The sequence below is a fragment of the Sycon ciliatum genome, chromosome 5 (genome assembly GCF_964019385.1).
Source record: "Sycon ciliatum chromosome 5, ocSycCili1.1, whole genome shotgun sequence".
Lineage (NCBI taxonomy): Eukaryota > Metazoa > Porifera > Calcarea > Leucosolenida > Sycettidae > Sycon > Sycon ciliatum.
In genome coordinates, this window is record NC_088647.1 from 32,826,382 (window position 1) to 32,839,625 (window position 13,244).

General features: G+C 45.3%; 3 protein-coding genes across 3 annotated transcripts; all 3 read left to right on the top strand.

Annotated features, from left to right (window-relative positions):
- The first annotated feature begins 1,966 nt into the window (after positions 1–1,966).
- On the top strand, positions 1,967–3,724 carry LOC135818378 (uncharacterized). The gene has a single exon (XM_065331738.1). The coding sequence runs from the start codon at positions 2,025–2,027 to the stop codon at positions 3,180–3,182; it is 1,158 nt and encodes a 385-aa protein (XP_065187810.1). The 5' UTR covers positions 1,967–2,024; the 3' UTR covers positions 3,183–3,724.
- A 2,991-nt stretch (positions 3,725–6,715) lies between these two features.
- LOC135818379 (uncharacterized) lies at positions 6,716–8,602 on the top strand. The gene has a single exon (XM_065331739.1). The coding sequence runs from the start codon at positions 6,745–6,747 to the stop codon at positions 7,864–7,866; it is 1,122 nt and encodes a 373-aa protein (XP_065187811.1). The 5' UTR covers positions 6,716–6,744; the 3' UTR covers positions 7,867–8,602.
- A 1,342-nt stretch (positions 8,603–9,944) lies between these two features.
- LOC135816727 (uncharacterized) lies at positions 9,945–12,988 on the top strand. Its single transcript, XM_065329848.1, has 2 exons — positions 9,945–10,221; positions 11,537–12,988. Exon 2 carries the CDS (start codon positions 11,557–11,559, stop codon positions 12,823–12,825), a length of 1,269 nt encoding a protein of 422 aa, XP_065185920.1. The 5' UTR covers positions 9,945–10,221; positions 11,537–11,556; the 3' UTR covers positions 12,826–12,988.
- Positions 12,989–13,244: the final 256 nt, after the last annotated feature.

Below are 13,244 nucleotides of genomic sequence, written 5' to 3' on the forward strand. Positions count from 1 at the left end.
CCTCGCTGGAGGAAATGCTTTCACCGCCAACAAATAGGCGACTCGGGCTTCGGTACGAGTTGATGGCCACCGTTGCCAGCGCAGGGCACAGATGGCGGACGTTACGGAGGCATACGCTGCGGTTCAGGTTGTTGAATGCGTTAGCCGCATCACTGCCATCAGAACACTATCAGTGTCAGGGGAGTTAAAGATGTTGGTCATTGCGTGGACTGCGGCTTCGATGCCACAGTCCTGACCTGCACATAGCTGCAAGGTTCCTGCTGCCGACTGGATGTCCCGACCAATGACGGAGAGGATGGACTTTCCGATTATGCGGCGTAGAACCTCGACAATGCCAATGGGGCGAAACATGTAGATCGTCACTAGCCCCTACATTGTAGGCCTGGCATGCTTGGATTTTTGTCTGAGGTATTCCCCACACGTGAAGAGCTGCTAGACAATGAGCACTTGAAGGGTACTCATAATCTCTTCTTGTCTAAGTGGTATTGAATTTCCCGAACAAGTCGGTGTGACCTGACACGACATGTACTAGCAATTTTGGTACTATGTATACATGTACATGTATGTACAGAAATCTCGCACATCAAAGAACGATCAAGCAGGATTTCCAACTTTATGGATACCTTAGATTTATTCTTCGATTTTTGATTTTTTAAGATTTTCTACCACTACGAGTATAACAGTGAAAGAAACCGTGAGCATAACTGTTCTCGTGTCTTTTAATCACCCACACTGTCCATGCACTCTCTTTGCACTTCAAGTCGACCTCCTAACTTACCTCAGGCAGGAAAGGCATGAAAAAATTATGGTACCGGCGCAAATGCGCATCCTTCCTTGATTATAACAAATGTCTTGGTGTTATCCTGTCGCAAATTTGGCTAATTGTTCTACCTCTGCTCTCAGGTTAACCCAGTATCGAACGCACACAGCATTGATTGATTTAACAATCAGAATTAACAATCAGAGAGAAATGGGAACATGAGGACCGATGCCAGAGGGAGGCTCTATTCGGCTATATTAACCATAGAAAAACACTTCCAGTAATATTTTAAACGAGTGTGGACGCCGAGTGAAAGTGAGCTCCTGACGTACAGCTTTAACTTGATCTCGGAAAAAAATAATCGTCACGCGTCCAAGCCTGTTCAACCCTCTTTGAAGTTGTGCGTTGTACAGTTGAGGCAATGAACTAAAATAAATCAAAAATAGAGCAACAATAACTTCCCTGTACCTTGTCATTTCAACGTCCTGCAATGGCCTTCGATGAACTGCAAAAATCATGCCGTTTCACGAGGGAAGGTTTCAATGCTGTGTGTTTTTGAAACAGATGAGGGTTGGATTCTATTTCAAGTACAATGTACGATGTAAACACGCAAACCCGGATACTAAACTTGAGGATTCAAATTTTACGCTCAGCGCATTCCCCAAATTCACATGCGCACAACCTGCAAAAAAACCGGCACAGACAAGTGGAGAATATTTCAGGCAACGTTGGCACGACTTCAGCTGCAAAATGCTAGACATGATGGCAACGCTTCACACAAAAGGAAACAATATAGGAACGACATAGACCAACACACCGTCATCTGTGCATATTTGTCGGCACACTTACCACTATAAACCCCATCCGGATAATTATGATGAACACGCCAAAACATAATTGGACCAAGAGTCACAGTTAGCCCAATTGAAGGGGAAAACTCGTAAATGTGTAACTGTCACAACAAAGCATCGATACGAAACCCAATTATCTAACGGGAAAAGGAATTTTTGTCCGATGGTTCACCAGTGCATGAAACTTCAAGGTACAGCGGCAAAGTCGTCCGTCTTCCATATTCCTGTAACAGGAAACGTGAGGTTTCAAGCTCCAGTGGATTGCGATAATCACAAGAGAGCAAAGTCTATAAATTCAGCGACACCACGAGATCAATCATCAGTCTTTCTTCAAGGTCAAAACCTATCAGAAAGATTTTAAAAGAACAAAATTGGCAAGTTAGATTACAACGTCTTCCATTTCAAGTCTGGAAATGTCTGCCCCAAAAATTATTTTATTGCTTGGTGCAATGATAGTTATCTCTCATGGCGATATAGCGAGGCGTTCAGAGCCTGCGACTGACACCGATGAACTCTTTTCGGACAGTGTAGATAGTCGAGAAGATGAAAACCAAGACTTTCTTCCAGAATTTTACAACCCCGATGATATTCCCGATGCACCAACGAAGCCCCCTAGTGACAACAAGCGAACTGACTGTTTGGAAGAGCTGTTCATCCAAGCTGGATTACGCAAGCAGTCCATCCCGCGCTACATTCAGGCCTTCCGAAACAACGAGTTGGACGTCGATTCCCTGTACGGACTAAACTTCCTTGAACTGGTAACTCTGCTTCAGGGCAAGGCTTTCGGCATAACCAATGCTGGAGATATATTCCGACTTCACAACTGCATCCATGACTATGGAAAATGCGTCATGAAACCGTTCTGCCAGAATAGTGGACGATGTGTACATGTGGATATCATCCGCCAGCATATCTGCCAGTGTCCTGAGGATTTCCAGGGTGACCAGTGCGAAGAGAAGGTGAAAGATCGCCTCAGTAAGGTAGAAGACACTGTTGTGCTGCTCCAGCATCAAGTTGCTCACTTTGGTGTTTCTTACACTCGCTGGGGAAAGGAAACGTGCAGCGAGACAGCTGGAGCCTCCCTAATTTACACCGGGTTCATGGCTGGTTCTCACTTCAATCACAAAGGTGGTGCTGCCGAATATCTCTGCTTGCCCGAGGAGCCTCAGTATGGAGACTTCAAACCTGGAGTTCAGTCAGGAAACCTGGTCTATATTAGTGAGTTGGAAACTCCTCATACATTTCAGCCTTTCACCGGCCTGTACCAGCACAATCCATTGTGTGCAGTATGCCAGGCTGACTCTCGCGTGTCCCACATCATGATTCCTGCTAGAAATACCTGTCCTTCGGGCTGGACACTGGAGTACCATGGATATCTAATGGCGGAGCATCATACACACCGACGCACAAAGAATGTCTGCGTGGATGTGGACCCAGACGTTGGCAAGGGAACATCAGCCAACCAGAATGGAGCTCTACTGTACTTCACGGAGGTCACGTGTCAGAGTGAGATGTCATGTCCCCCATACGACAAGGAGAAGGAGCTAACGTGCGCAGTATGTACACGTTAACAGTACGCTCTTTAATAGTACACGTGCTCCAATCACCCAAGGAACGTAATGTGCCACTCCAGAAAGCTCTCCACCAACTTGTATATTTTGGCACTTTGCGACTGGTTTGTACTGTATGTTCTGTCTCTGCTACTTTTGGATTACTCAGCAGTCTCATGTACCACACAACCTAGATAACTACCGTAGCATTAGACTGCTTCTGTCTCTCAACGAACGTCTGTACACGCCCTTACACTACTTTCAAAAACTATCCAACTACTCTAAATTTTATGTTTTCATTTCCTGTCTTTTTTAGAAATACATGTACATGTACCTTCTACTTTCCAAAGCTTGTTCCTCCACTTCTCACCTCCCTTTGGGAGGCCTCAATTTTCTCCCGACACTCTCATTGCCATAACGGATTTCTTCCAAACTCACACTGAATCTCCCACCAGGTCCTACCATCACTTGAAGCTGCTGTACTTATTAGATTGAACATTTGCACAATGACGTCATGATAGCGCTGTAATGTATTTCCTGTGCCTTAAAATTCCTCCCCCCCCCCAACAATGTGTGTTACTCAAAGTGTTACCTCTTATCTGCGGCTGCATTTGCATTCATAATTTAAAAAAAAATCATTGATGCCATGTCTAAATTATAAAGTAAAAAGTCCAACTCAAAACCCTGATAAAATTGGAAATGTCTACATGTATAACCAATCCGTTTTGGGTAATCACGTGTGCTTATACAATGTACTAGCATGAGTGTCTACGTGTGTGCGTGAGTGTGTGTATGTACAATGTAGGTAGGTGCAGAGTTACTTGTATTTCAACAGAAATACAATGTTGAACTTAAAGTATTTTCGTGCTCGCAGCCTAACCATAACATGTACATGAGTGTACAAGTACAAGTAGGTGCAGCACACAGGTCCACTGGACGAACTAGCCACCACCGGTTTGGGCGGCACGTCCTCAAGTGGTTTTTGACTACCGGACTATCTCACGAAAAGCAGCCAGCAGGTTATTGTCAACGGTGAGAAGGGTAACACCAAGCCCTGAAAAAGAGGGTTCCCCAAGCGTCTGTCCTTGGGACATTGCTTTTCTGCATCTACGTTCGCCGATTGCCCAAAATATTTCACCAGAGTGTTCTAGCAGAGGTAGGTTTATTTCGTTCTACATCCTCGGCTCTGATGTGGCTGAAATCATGGTACGCTTTCAGGATAGTATGCGGCTGCTAGAGCAATACCTCGATGAGAAAGGCCTACTGCTAAACCACACTAAAGACACAGTTTTATGTTGATACGGCATCCTGCCCTGCCTGTACTGCCTGGCTTTAGAATCAACTCGTAAAAACTCCAAGTCAATCCACCATTGACACAAACCTCTTTTTTTTCAACATAATCATATCCTATCCAATAAAAACAGTTCATAAAAACAGTTCATAAAACAGTTCATAAAACAGCTTTTTAGGATCGGACCCAATCCGCATAACCAAGAGAGCTAGCTCCCTTGGCTGCTGTTGGAATATGCAAGAATGGGCCTTCCAGATAAGGTCTAACAAGGAAAAGTGGCTATAGTTATGAAATTAACACTGGTAACCATGGAGACAGACCACACTCTCATTATAGATACTGGTTATAAATAGATCGAATAAGGAAAATGATCTAATAGCCTATGAAGAGTAAAAGAAATTGAACCAATGACAACAAATACTCCTCCAGCACACGAGTTGTCATAAGTAAGTAAGTAAATTATCGTGTCCGTTCCCGAAGGGAACTCACGACGGCCGCTAACACCCGGTAAATCCTAGCGGCAGATGCAGCGCCTAAGGGTGGGGGTGAGTGGATAAGTCTCACAACCACTGGCACAAGTGTCGAGAACGGCCCCATTAGCTGCATCCATGTACCCCTTGTGCCTGGCCACAAGTTCCCAGTTGACTGTTTGGGTAGCAGCACGGCTGGAAAAACCGCTCCCAGGCAGGACTTGAACCAGGTACCTCTCGTATCTCAGTCATGGTCTTTGACCAACCCACTGTGCCTGCCTGATACGAGTTGTCATAGCACCACAAATAACAGCTGTCCACTAATTTTGTTGTTAGAGATTGAGTAGGAGTTTTTTACAGGTCATAAACCCTCGGCCTCCTCATTTATTGTATACATATTAAACACTTCTAGCAATATTTTAAAGGAGTGTGGACGACGAGTGAACGTGAGCTACTGTGGCAGGGTGTTCCAAAACGTCGCGACGGAAACCAATGGTCGGCTGTCGTCAGATGTTCACCGACTTAGCAGCACAACGTATTTGCAATTGTCATTGCCAAGTGTGTTACTGAGACTGAGACTGAGGCTGGAGGTTTACTCTATCTTTCAGTAGAGGGCTGATGCTGGTGGTGTGGACACGGTGCTTAAGGAAACGGATTTTGCATTTGTCACGTTCATTTCCTATTATTAGGGATCCCACAAAAAATTATTGCCGGACCAAGTTAGTCGAAATATAATGCGCAAAAAAGAAAAATGGGGACAGCGCAAACCGCAGGAAGGGAAAGAAACATTCCCTCTGATGACGTACAGCTTTAACTTGATCTCGGGAAATAATCGTCACGCGTCCAAGCCTGTTCAACCCTCTTTGAAGTTGTACTTTGTACAGTTGAGGCAACGAACTAAAATAAATCAAAAACAATAACAACTCCCCGGTACCTTGTCATTTCAACGTCCTGCAATGGCCTTCCATGAACTGCAAAAATCATGCCGTTTCATGAGGGAAGGCTTCAATGCCGTGTGTTTTTGAAACAGATGAGGGTTGGATTCTCTTTACCTACAATGTACGATGTAGACACGCAAACCCGGAAACTAACCTTGAGCCTTGTGGAATGTGGATTCTAATTTTACACTCAGCGCATTCCCCAAATTTACATGCGCACAACCTGCAAAAAACCGGCACAGACAAGTGGAGAATATTTCAGGCAACATCGGCACTTCAGCTACAAACTGCTAGACAGGATGGCAACGCTTCACACAATAACAAACAATAGAGGAACCACATAGACCAACACACAGTCACCTGTGCATATTTTGCGGCACACTCACCACCATAAACCCCATCCTGATAATATTATGATGAACATGCCAAAACATAATTGGACCACGAGTGACAGTTTGCCCAATTGAAGTGGAAAACTCGGAAATGTGTACCTGCCACAACAAAGCATCGATACGTAACCCAATCATCTAACAGGAAAAGAAATTTTTGTCCGATGGTTCACCAGTGCATGAAACTTAAAAAAAAATCATGCACGGTGAACCATCGGACAACAAATTATTTTCCTTTAAAAAGATACAGCGGAAAAGACTTTCCGTATTCCTGTAACAGGAAACGTGAGGTTTCAAGCTCCACGGGATTGCGAAAATCACCAGAGAGCAAAGCCTATAAATTCAGCGACACCACGAGATCAATCATCAGCCTTCCTTCAAGGTCAGATCCTATAAGAAATATTTTAAATGAAAAAATTGGCAAGGTAGATTACAACGTCTTCCATTTTCAGTCTGCAAATGTCTGCCCCAAAAATTCTTTTATTGCTTTGTGCAATGATATTTATCTCTCGTGGCGATAAAGCGACGCGTGCAGAGCCTGCAACTGACACCGATGAACTCTTTTCGGACAGTGTAAATAGTCGCGAAGATGAAAACCAAGACTTTCTTCCAGAATTTTACAACCCCGATGATATTCCCGATGCACCAACGAAGCCCCCTAGTGACAACAAGCGAACTGACTGTTTGGAAGCGCTGTTCATCCAAGCTGGATTACGCAAGCAGTCCATCCCGCGCTACATTCAGGCCTTCCGAAACAACGAGTTGGATGTCGATTCCCTGTACGGACTAAACTTCCTTGAACTGGTAACTCTGCTTCAGGGCAAGGCTTTCGGCATAACCAATGCTGGAGACATCTTTCGACTTCACAACTGCATCCATGACTATGGAAAATGCATCATGAAACCGTTCTGCCAGAATGGTGGAGGATGTGTACATGTGGATATCATCCGACAGCATATCTGCCAGTGTCCTGAGGATTTCCAGGGAGACCAGTGCGAAGAGAAGGTGAAGGATCGCCTCAGTAAGGTAGAAGACACTGTTGTGCTGCTCCAGCATCAAGTTGCTCACTTTGGTGTTTCCTACACTCGCTGGGGAAAGGAAACGTGCAACGAGACAGCTGGAGCCTCCCTAGTTTACACCGGGTTCATGGCTGGGTCTTTCTACCTTCACAAGGGTGGTGCTGCCGAGTATCTCTGCTTGCCGGAGGAGCCTCAGTATGGAGACTTCAAACCTGGAGTTCAGTCAGGAAACCTGGTGTATATTAGTGAGTTGGAAACTTCTCATACATTTCAGCCTTTCACCGGCCTGTACCAGCACAATCCATTGTGTGCAGTATGCCAGGCTGACTCTCGTGTGTCCCACATCATGATTCCAGCTAGAAATACCTGTCCTTCGGGCTGGACTCTGGAGTACCATGGATATCTAATGGCGCAGCATCATACACAACGCCGCACAAAGAATATTTGCGTGGATGTGGACCCAGACGTTGGCAAGGGAACATCAGCCAACCAGAATGGAGCTCTACTGTACTTCACGGAGGTCACGTGTCAGAGTGAGATGTCATGTCCCCCATACGACAAGCAGAAGGAGCTAACGTGTGCAGTATGTACACGTTAACTGTAAACTCTGTAATAGTACATGTAGTCCAATCACCCCAGGAACGTAATGTGCCACTCCAAAAATCTCTCCACCAACTTTTACATTTTGGCACTTTGCGACTGGTTTGCACTGTATGTTCTGTCTCTTCTACTTTTGGATTACTGAGAATTATGATTAGTGATTTACCAAACTTTTGTCTCCACCTCCAGGCTTTTAATGGACAGTTAGGCGTTTCTTCCCACACTCTCATGTACCACACAACCTAGATACCTACCGTAGCATTAGACTGCTTCTGTTTCTCGATGAACGTCCCGACACGCCCTTACACTCTTTTCAAAACCTCCAACTGCTATAAATTTTATGTATTTATTTCCTGTCTTTTTTAGAAATACATGTACATGTACCTTCTACTTTCCAACGCTTGTTCCTCCACTTCTCACCTCCTTCTGGGAGGCCTCAATTTTCTCCCGTCACTCTCATTGCCATGAGGGATTTCTTCGAAACGCACACTGAATCTCCCCGCAGGTCCTACCATCACTTGAAGCTGCTGTACTTATTAGCACAATGTCGTCATGATAGCGCTGTACTGTATTTCCTGTGCCTTAAAAATTCCTCTCCCCCAACCAATCTGTGTTACTCAAAGTGTTACCTCCTATCTACGGCTGCATTTGCATTTATAATTTAAAAAATCATTGATGCCATGTCTAAATTATAGAGTAAAAAGTCCAACTCACAACCCTGATAAAATTGGAAATGTCTAAAACCAATCCGTTTTGGGCAATCACGTGTGCTTATACAATGTACTGGCATGAGTGTTTACGTGTGTGCGTGAGTGTGTGTATGTACAATGTACATGTAGGTACATGTAGGTGTTAAAGGGGAAGTTAAGGCAAAAATTAAAATTTCACCAGTTGTAGTCTTCGGGGTGCTGAGTCGAATGGTCGTGGTCCGAGGAAGCTGAGACGCTCCCTTCCTACTTGAATCCCAATCGAACTTGCGGACTTCCACCGAAACTGGGTGACTGCGCCCTACTAGATGGGGATTTGTATGCAAAATGTCACTAAAAGCGCCATTTCGTTCTTATAAAAGCATGGATGACCGCGATTGGCCCATATGTTGTAGTATTTTGGACGCTGAGTCGATTCCACAGTGAAAATGCTATACTGGCCTTCAGAATATCGAAAATACCTTGAAACATTAGGAATGCCTCCCCGCCGTGCGATTTCATGTACATGTCCAGTATCACCAGTGCAACCAAGTTAGCTGATGTGGGAACATTGTTGGTTGCATTTCGGGCACTTTGCTCTATTCGCTTCAGAGCTATGGAATACGGTAGGTAAGCTCACCACAGCTCACCTTTTTCCCAGTGACCCTGGGACGATCTGGTGGGAAGAGTCATGACTCGTCGCGGCTTTTTTTGTGTGCATGCGGCCTCTGCAGGACAGCTCGTCTCTCTTTCGCAGCTCCAGTAAACAGTCTCGTGACTTCTCTTGTCTCGCACGTAGGCAGGCGCATCCTTGACTAGTTTGGGTTTGCCTCGAAAAGGTAGGCCAATAAAATTGGGATAAGTGTCCATGATTGAGTCACCAAGATGAAGGATCTCGTACCCAAAGCTTACAGTTTTTCAGTGAATTCGGCGACAGGGTTGGCGGTGAGAATATAACTTCGTCGAAATGTACTCGCCGAATGTGTTATTCGGCTAAAAAATGAAGCTGCGAAGCAGCACAGTTGTGAAATGTCATTCGATGAATTGACCACCTCGAAGTGTCTCGTGATGAAATGTCATGCGCCTAACTGACCGGATTACGAGCACAGTAGAGATTACGAGCCCGTCAACAAGAAAGCCCTGCTACTGAGGATGTCGTAAAGTACCGGTACTCCATCTTTTGTATGGCTTCGTGGCGTAGCAGGTGTAGGATTTGGACCGTTGCCAATACTTTGATAAGTGCCAGTGGAACCTTTCTGCCTATATGCCAAGGAGATGTCTGTGTCGTGGTGCACCCTATCTACATGTACATTATGACTAAATACAATGTACATGTAGGGCCTTATTGTGTGCAAGCCGAGGTAAGCCGAAGTCAGCACCAAAGTACAGGTAGCATCGGGCGTAGTCACAGAGAGAGAATTGATCCAGGACAGTTTGTATTTGTAACTCTAGACAATTGTGCGACACAATGCAAGTAGCTGGCTATCCTAGACGTATTTGAAACGTACTCGAACCTCCACTGGGGAATAAGAAGCTCCCAGTGTGCCACGCGCCAGAGTCGCGCGGTCCTATCGTCTGCCGCGATACAACCATAACCTGCTCACATCCGCCAGAAAGGTGCAGCGGTTCCTCTCTCCCCTCGCGCACGTTTTACATTACAGTACCTGGTAAGGATGTGATGCCATGGTTCACGGTATAAGGTGTATAAGTGTGCGAAACCTTTCCCATTGGAATCGTGCATAGTAAACTTCCGTTTGTACATGTACGTGTATTTCAGACATTACGCAGTTGCGTGATGTCAAAAACTTTCTTAGTATTTTTCACACGGACTACATTATACTGCAACAAACAGCAAGCCAACTCCTAATCCCTGTTCAGATTGCCTCCTAATTTAAAAATTGTTCACTTCCGCTAGCCATTCACAGCGCAAATAGTAGTGCTGACACATCCTCGTATCAATGAATGAAATAATCGGGTATCCCTGCCCCAGATACTGGTCAACAGAGAATGTATTCCATGCCGGGCCTTGAGCGGATTGGGATCTCATAACAATAGGAATGACGTGTTCAGGATTGCATTGTGAACGAACGATCAAGGAGTCGACGTGGAGACCTCTACTTGTTGTGTAACCAGTGTGCACGAGTCTACATGATTGTATGTGTGCAGTCGTGTATGTGCGTCTTGTGAAGTAATTCTACGTACATGTAGCTACGTGTACGTGTGTATGTGCATGGCAGCGTGTCTTCCTGAGGACATCGGCACTCTCCTACGTGAGTGCCGTCTGCGTTGGCTGGGTCATGTTGCCCGTATGGACGCGGCCCGAATTCCTCAACAAGTGTTGGTTGGGCAGCTCTAGGCAACCAGACCACGACATGGACCAAAGAAGCGCTGGCGAGACACGATTGATATTCCGGAGTCCGAGTGGTACAATCTCGCGCAGGATCGCCCGGAATGGCGCAAGCGGGTACATCAATATCGTCTTCCTCTCCCAGCACCGAAGGACTTCCACTGCGCGTGCGGCAGAACGTTTAGGAGAAGTGGAGATTTGAAGCGTCACCTCAAGTACTGCCCAACTCAGTAGCCTATCATCTCCACTGTAGATGGGCGTCAAAGGTCAAAGGTCAAGGATACGTGCACTTGCTTACTTGGGGGTTTTCAAGCTTGAAAGGATTATGCAATTAAGTTAGTGAGATGACCACAGCGAGTAGGTACATATAGTTTTAGTTTTTGAATTTCATCACAGACTGAAATGCTAGAACACTTGGAAAGAGCACACACTTCAGCTTACTCAACATGACCTTTGCCTGTACGTGCCCTGAGGAGAAGACACAAACGTTTTCTTGTTGAACGTTTTCAAAATCACGGTCGGTGTTGACGACCCTGAAGTGGGTGCTCTTTCTTAGTGTTCTAGTTTACGGCTTGTTCGAGCCTTTTATATGTATCTCCAGTTCAACCCAGATTCTCCTGTCTCTCTCTGCCCAGGATCAGCACAGGATATAGTAATGGAGAGGTCTTCCAAATCGAAGCGAGCCCCCATACAAGCTGAGAAATGTACGGACCGTGCGTCTGCTCCCACTCCTGTACCTGCGAATGGTGCTTATTCCGCTCCTACTACTAGCTCCGACCGGCCGCAGGCTAGCACGGAAATTCCGCGTGTCGGCAGAGAGGAGGCTTCACCTTCATCTGCCTATATGTACATGGGATGGATGACATCACGCAGGGTTGGTACGATAGCTATGCTCATGGCATCACTGCTATTGCTTGTGATTGCAGTGCAACACGCCTACCTGTCGGAATCACGGAGTGAGTGCAAACGCCTCGAAAACGAAAACCAGCATCTGAGGAGGTCTATAGAGAGAAGAAATGCAAACTGGACGGAAGATCGAAATAGAATCGATCAAGAATTCATGGAGATAGCACACGCGTATGCTACCAACATAGCCGTCCTTCACGAATGGAGTAATGAGTCTCTTGATTTGATTCGTCGCGGGACAGAAGCTAGCAGTAAGCTAATTGCGCAGCTGATTGTTTTGGAGAGATGTAAAGACCAAGCTGTGCGTTTCTTGAAAAGTCGAAACTACCAGTTTCCAGAAGAGTCAGCCGTAAAGGTGTGGGCGTCCAAGCTTCCTTTGGGCCACGATATTCCTCAACACTTCATCTCTTTACTACAGTATGAGGATGTTAGCCGTACATACGACATTTGCAAAATACCGGTAGGCAGAAGTCATCTGTCTTCGTTTCTATTGTTCATTTCTCGCCTGGTGGATCGCTTTTGGCAGGACCCGTTTGAGGATGGACGATTCCCATGGATTGGGTTTATCATCTCATTGCTCTACCACATGTGTTTTTTTGCATTTGCGATTATCACGTGTATGTTGTGGGACATTGTGATTTACCAAGGCCAGGTGAATGTCAAAACATCTGAAGGATATATCATAAACTCAACATCATTTCGTCTTAACTTCCTCTGGACGGTGTTTGTGATTGCATTTATCGTTTCCATATTTCCAATATATGCTAGCGTTTTGCTGAAACTGATGGGAGAATTTTTCTTCATAGCTCAACTAGTAATCCTCTTATACTTTGGTAGTAGGTCCAAAAGCCATAAAGCCAAGTATGCCTGTCGATTGCTGAAAATGCCAAATGTCTATGAAGCGAACAGGGCATGCAACTTTTGGCAGACAGCGCATTATTTTCGCATTCGCGCCAACCGCCGCTATCTTCAGCGCTTTCAACTCCGCTCAGTGAGAGCAGGAGAAAATGCCCAGTAATACATACATCTTCAAATACTTTATCCATATCTTTCAATCGATTTCCCCATTTCCCATTAGTTTTATGCAGTCATTGTATTCCAATCGTCTTATAATCCTTGTTTAGTTTGAATTCTTTATTCTCACGATGGCACCATCGCCAATAAGAGATAGTTGATCTTGATACTGTACAGTATAGGGTGACTCCACCTGATGATAGCTCATAGCGGATAGTGCGGGCAGGAAATTGTGCAGAAGTTGGTACCTTTTTGGTATGTTTCATGCTTGTTTGGTAAGTTGGTTGAGAATGCAGTATAATTCAAGGATAAGGTTTGCATAATTCTGCCAATATCACTGCTTTTCGAGTAGAATATACATGTATGTGCGTGGTGAACTGCGCCGACACCCGGTACCCGCCATCAACTGGGTACTCACAGCTG

What these genes read in the sequence shown, in the direction of transcription:
- LOC135818379 (XM_065331739.1), top strand. Translation starts at nt 6,745, where the DNA reads ATGATATTTATCTCTCGTGGCGATAAAGCGACGCGTGCAGAGCCTGCA.
- LOC135816727 (XM_065329848.1), top strand. Translation starts at nt 11,557, where the DNA reads ATGGAGAGGTCTTCCAAATCGAAGCGAGCCCCCATACAAGCTGAGAAA.
- LOC135818378 (XM_065331738.1), top strand. Translation starts at nt 2,025, where the DNA reads ATGTCTGCCCCAAAAATTATTTTATTGCTTGGTGCAATGATAGTTATC.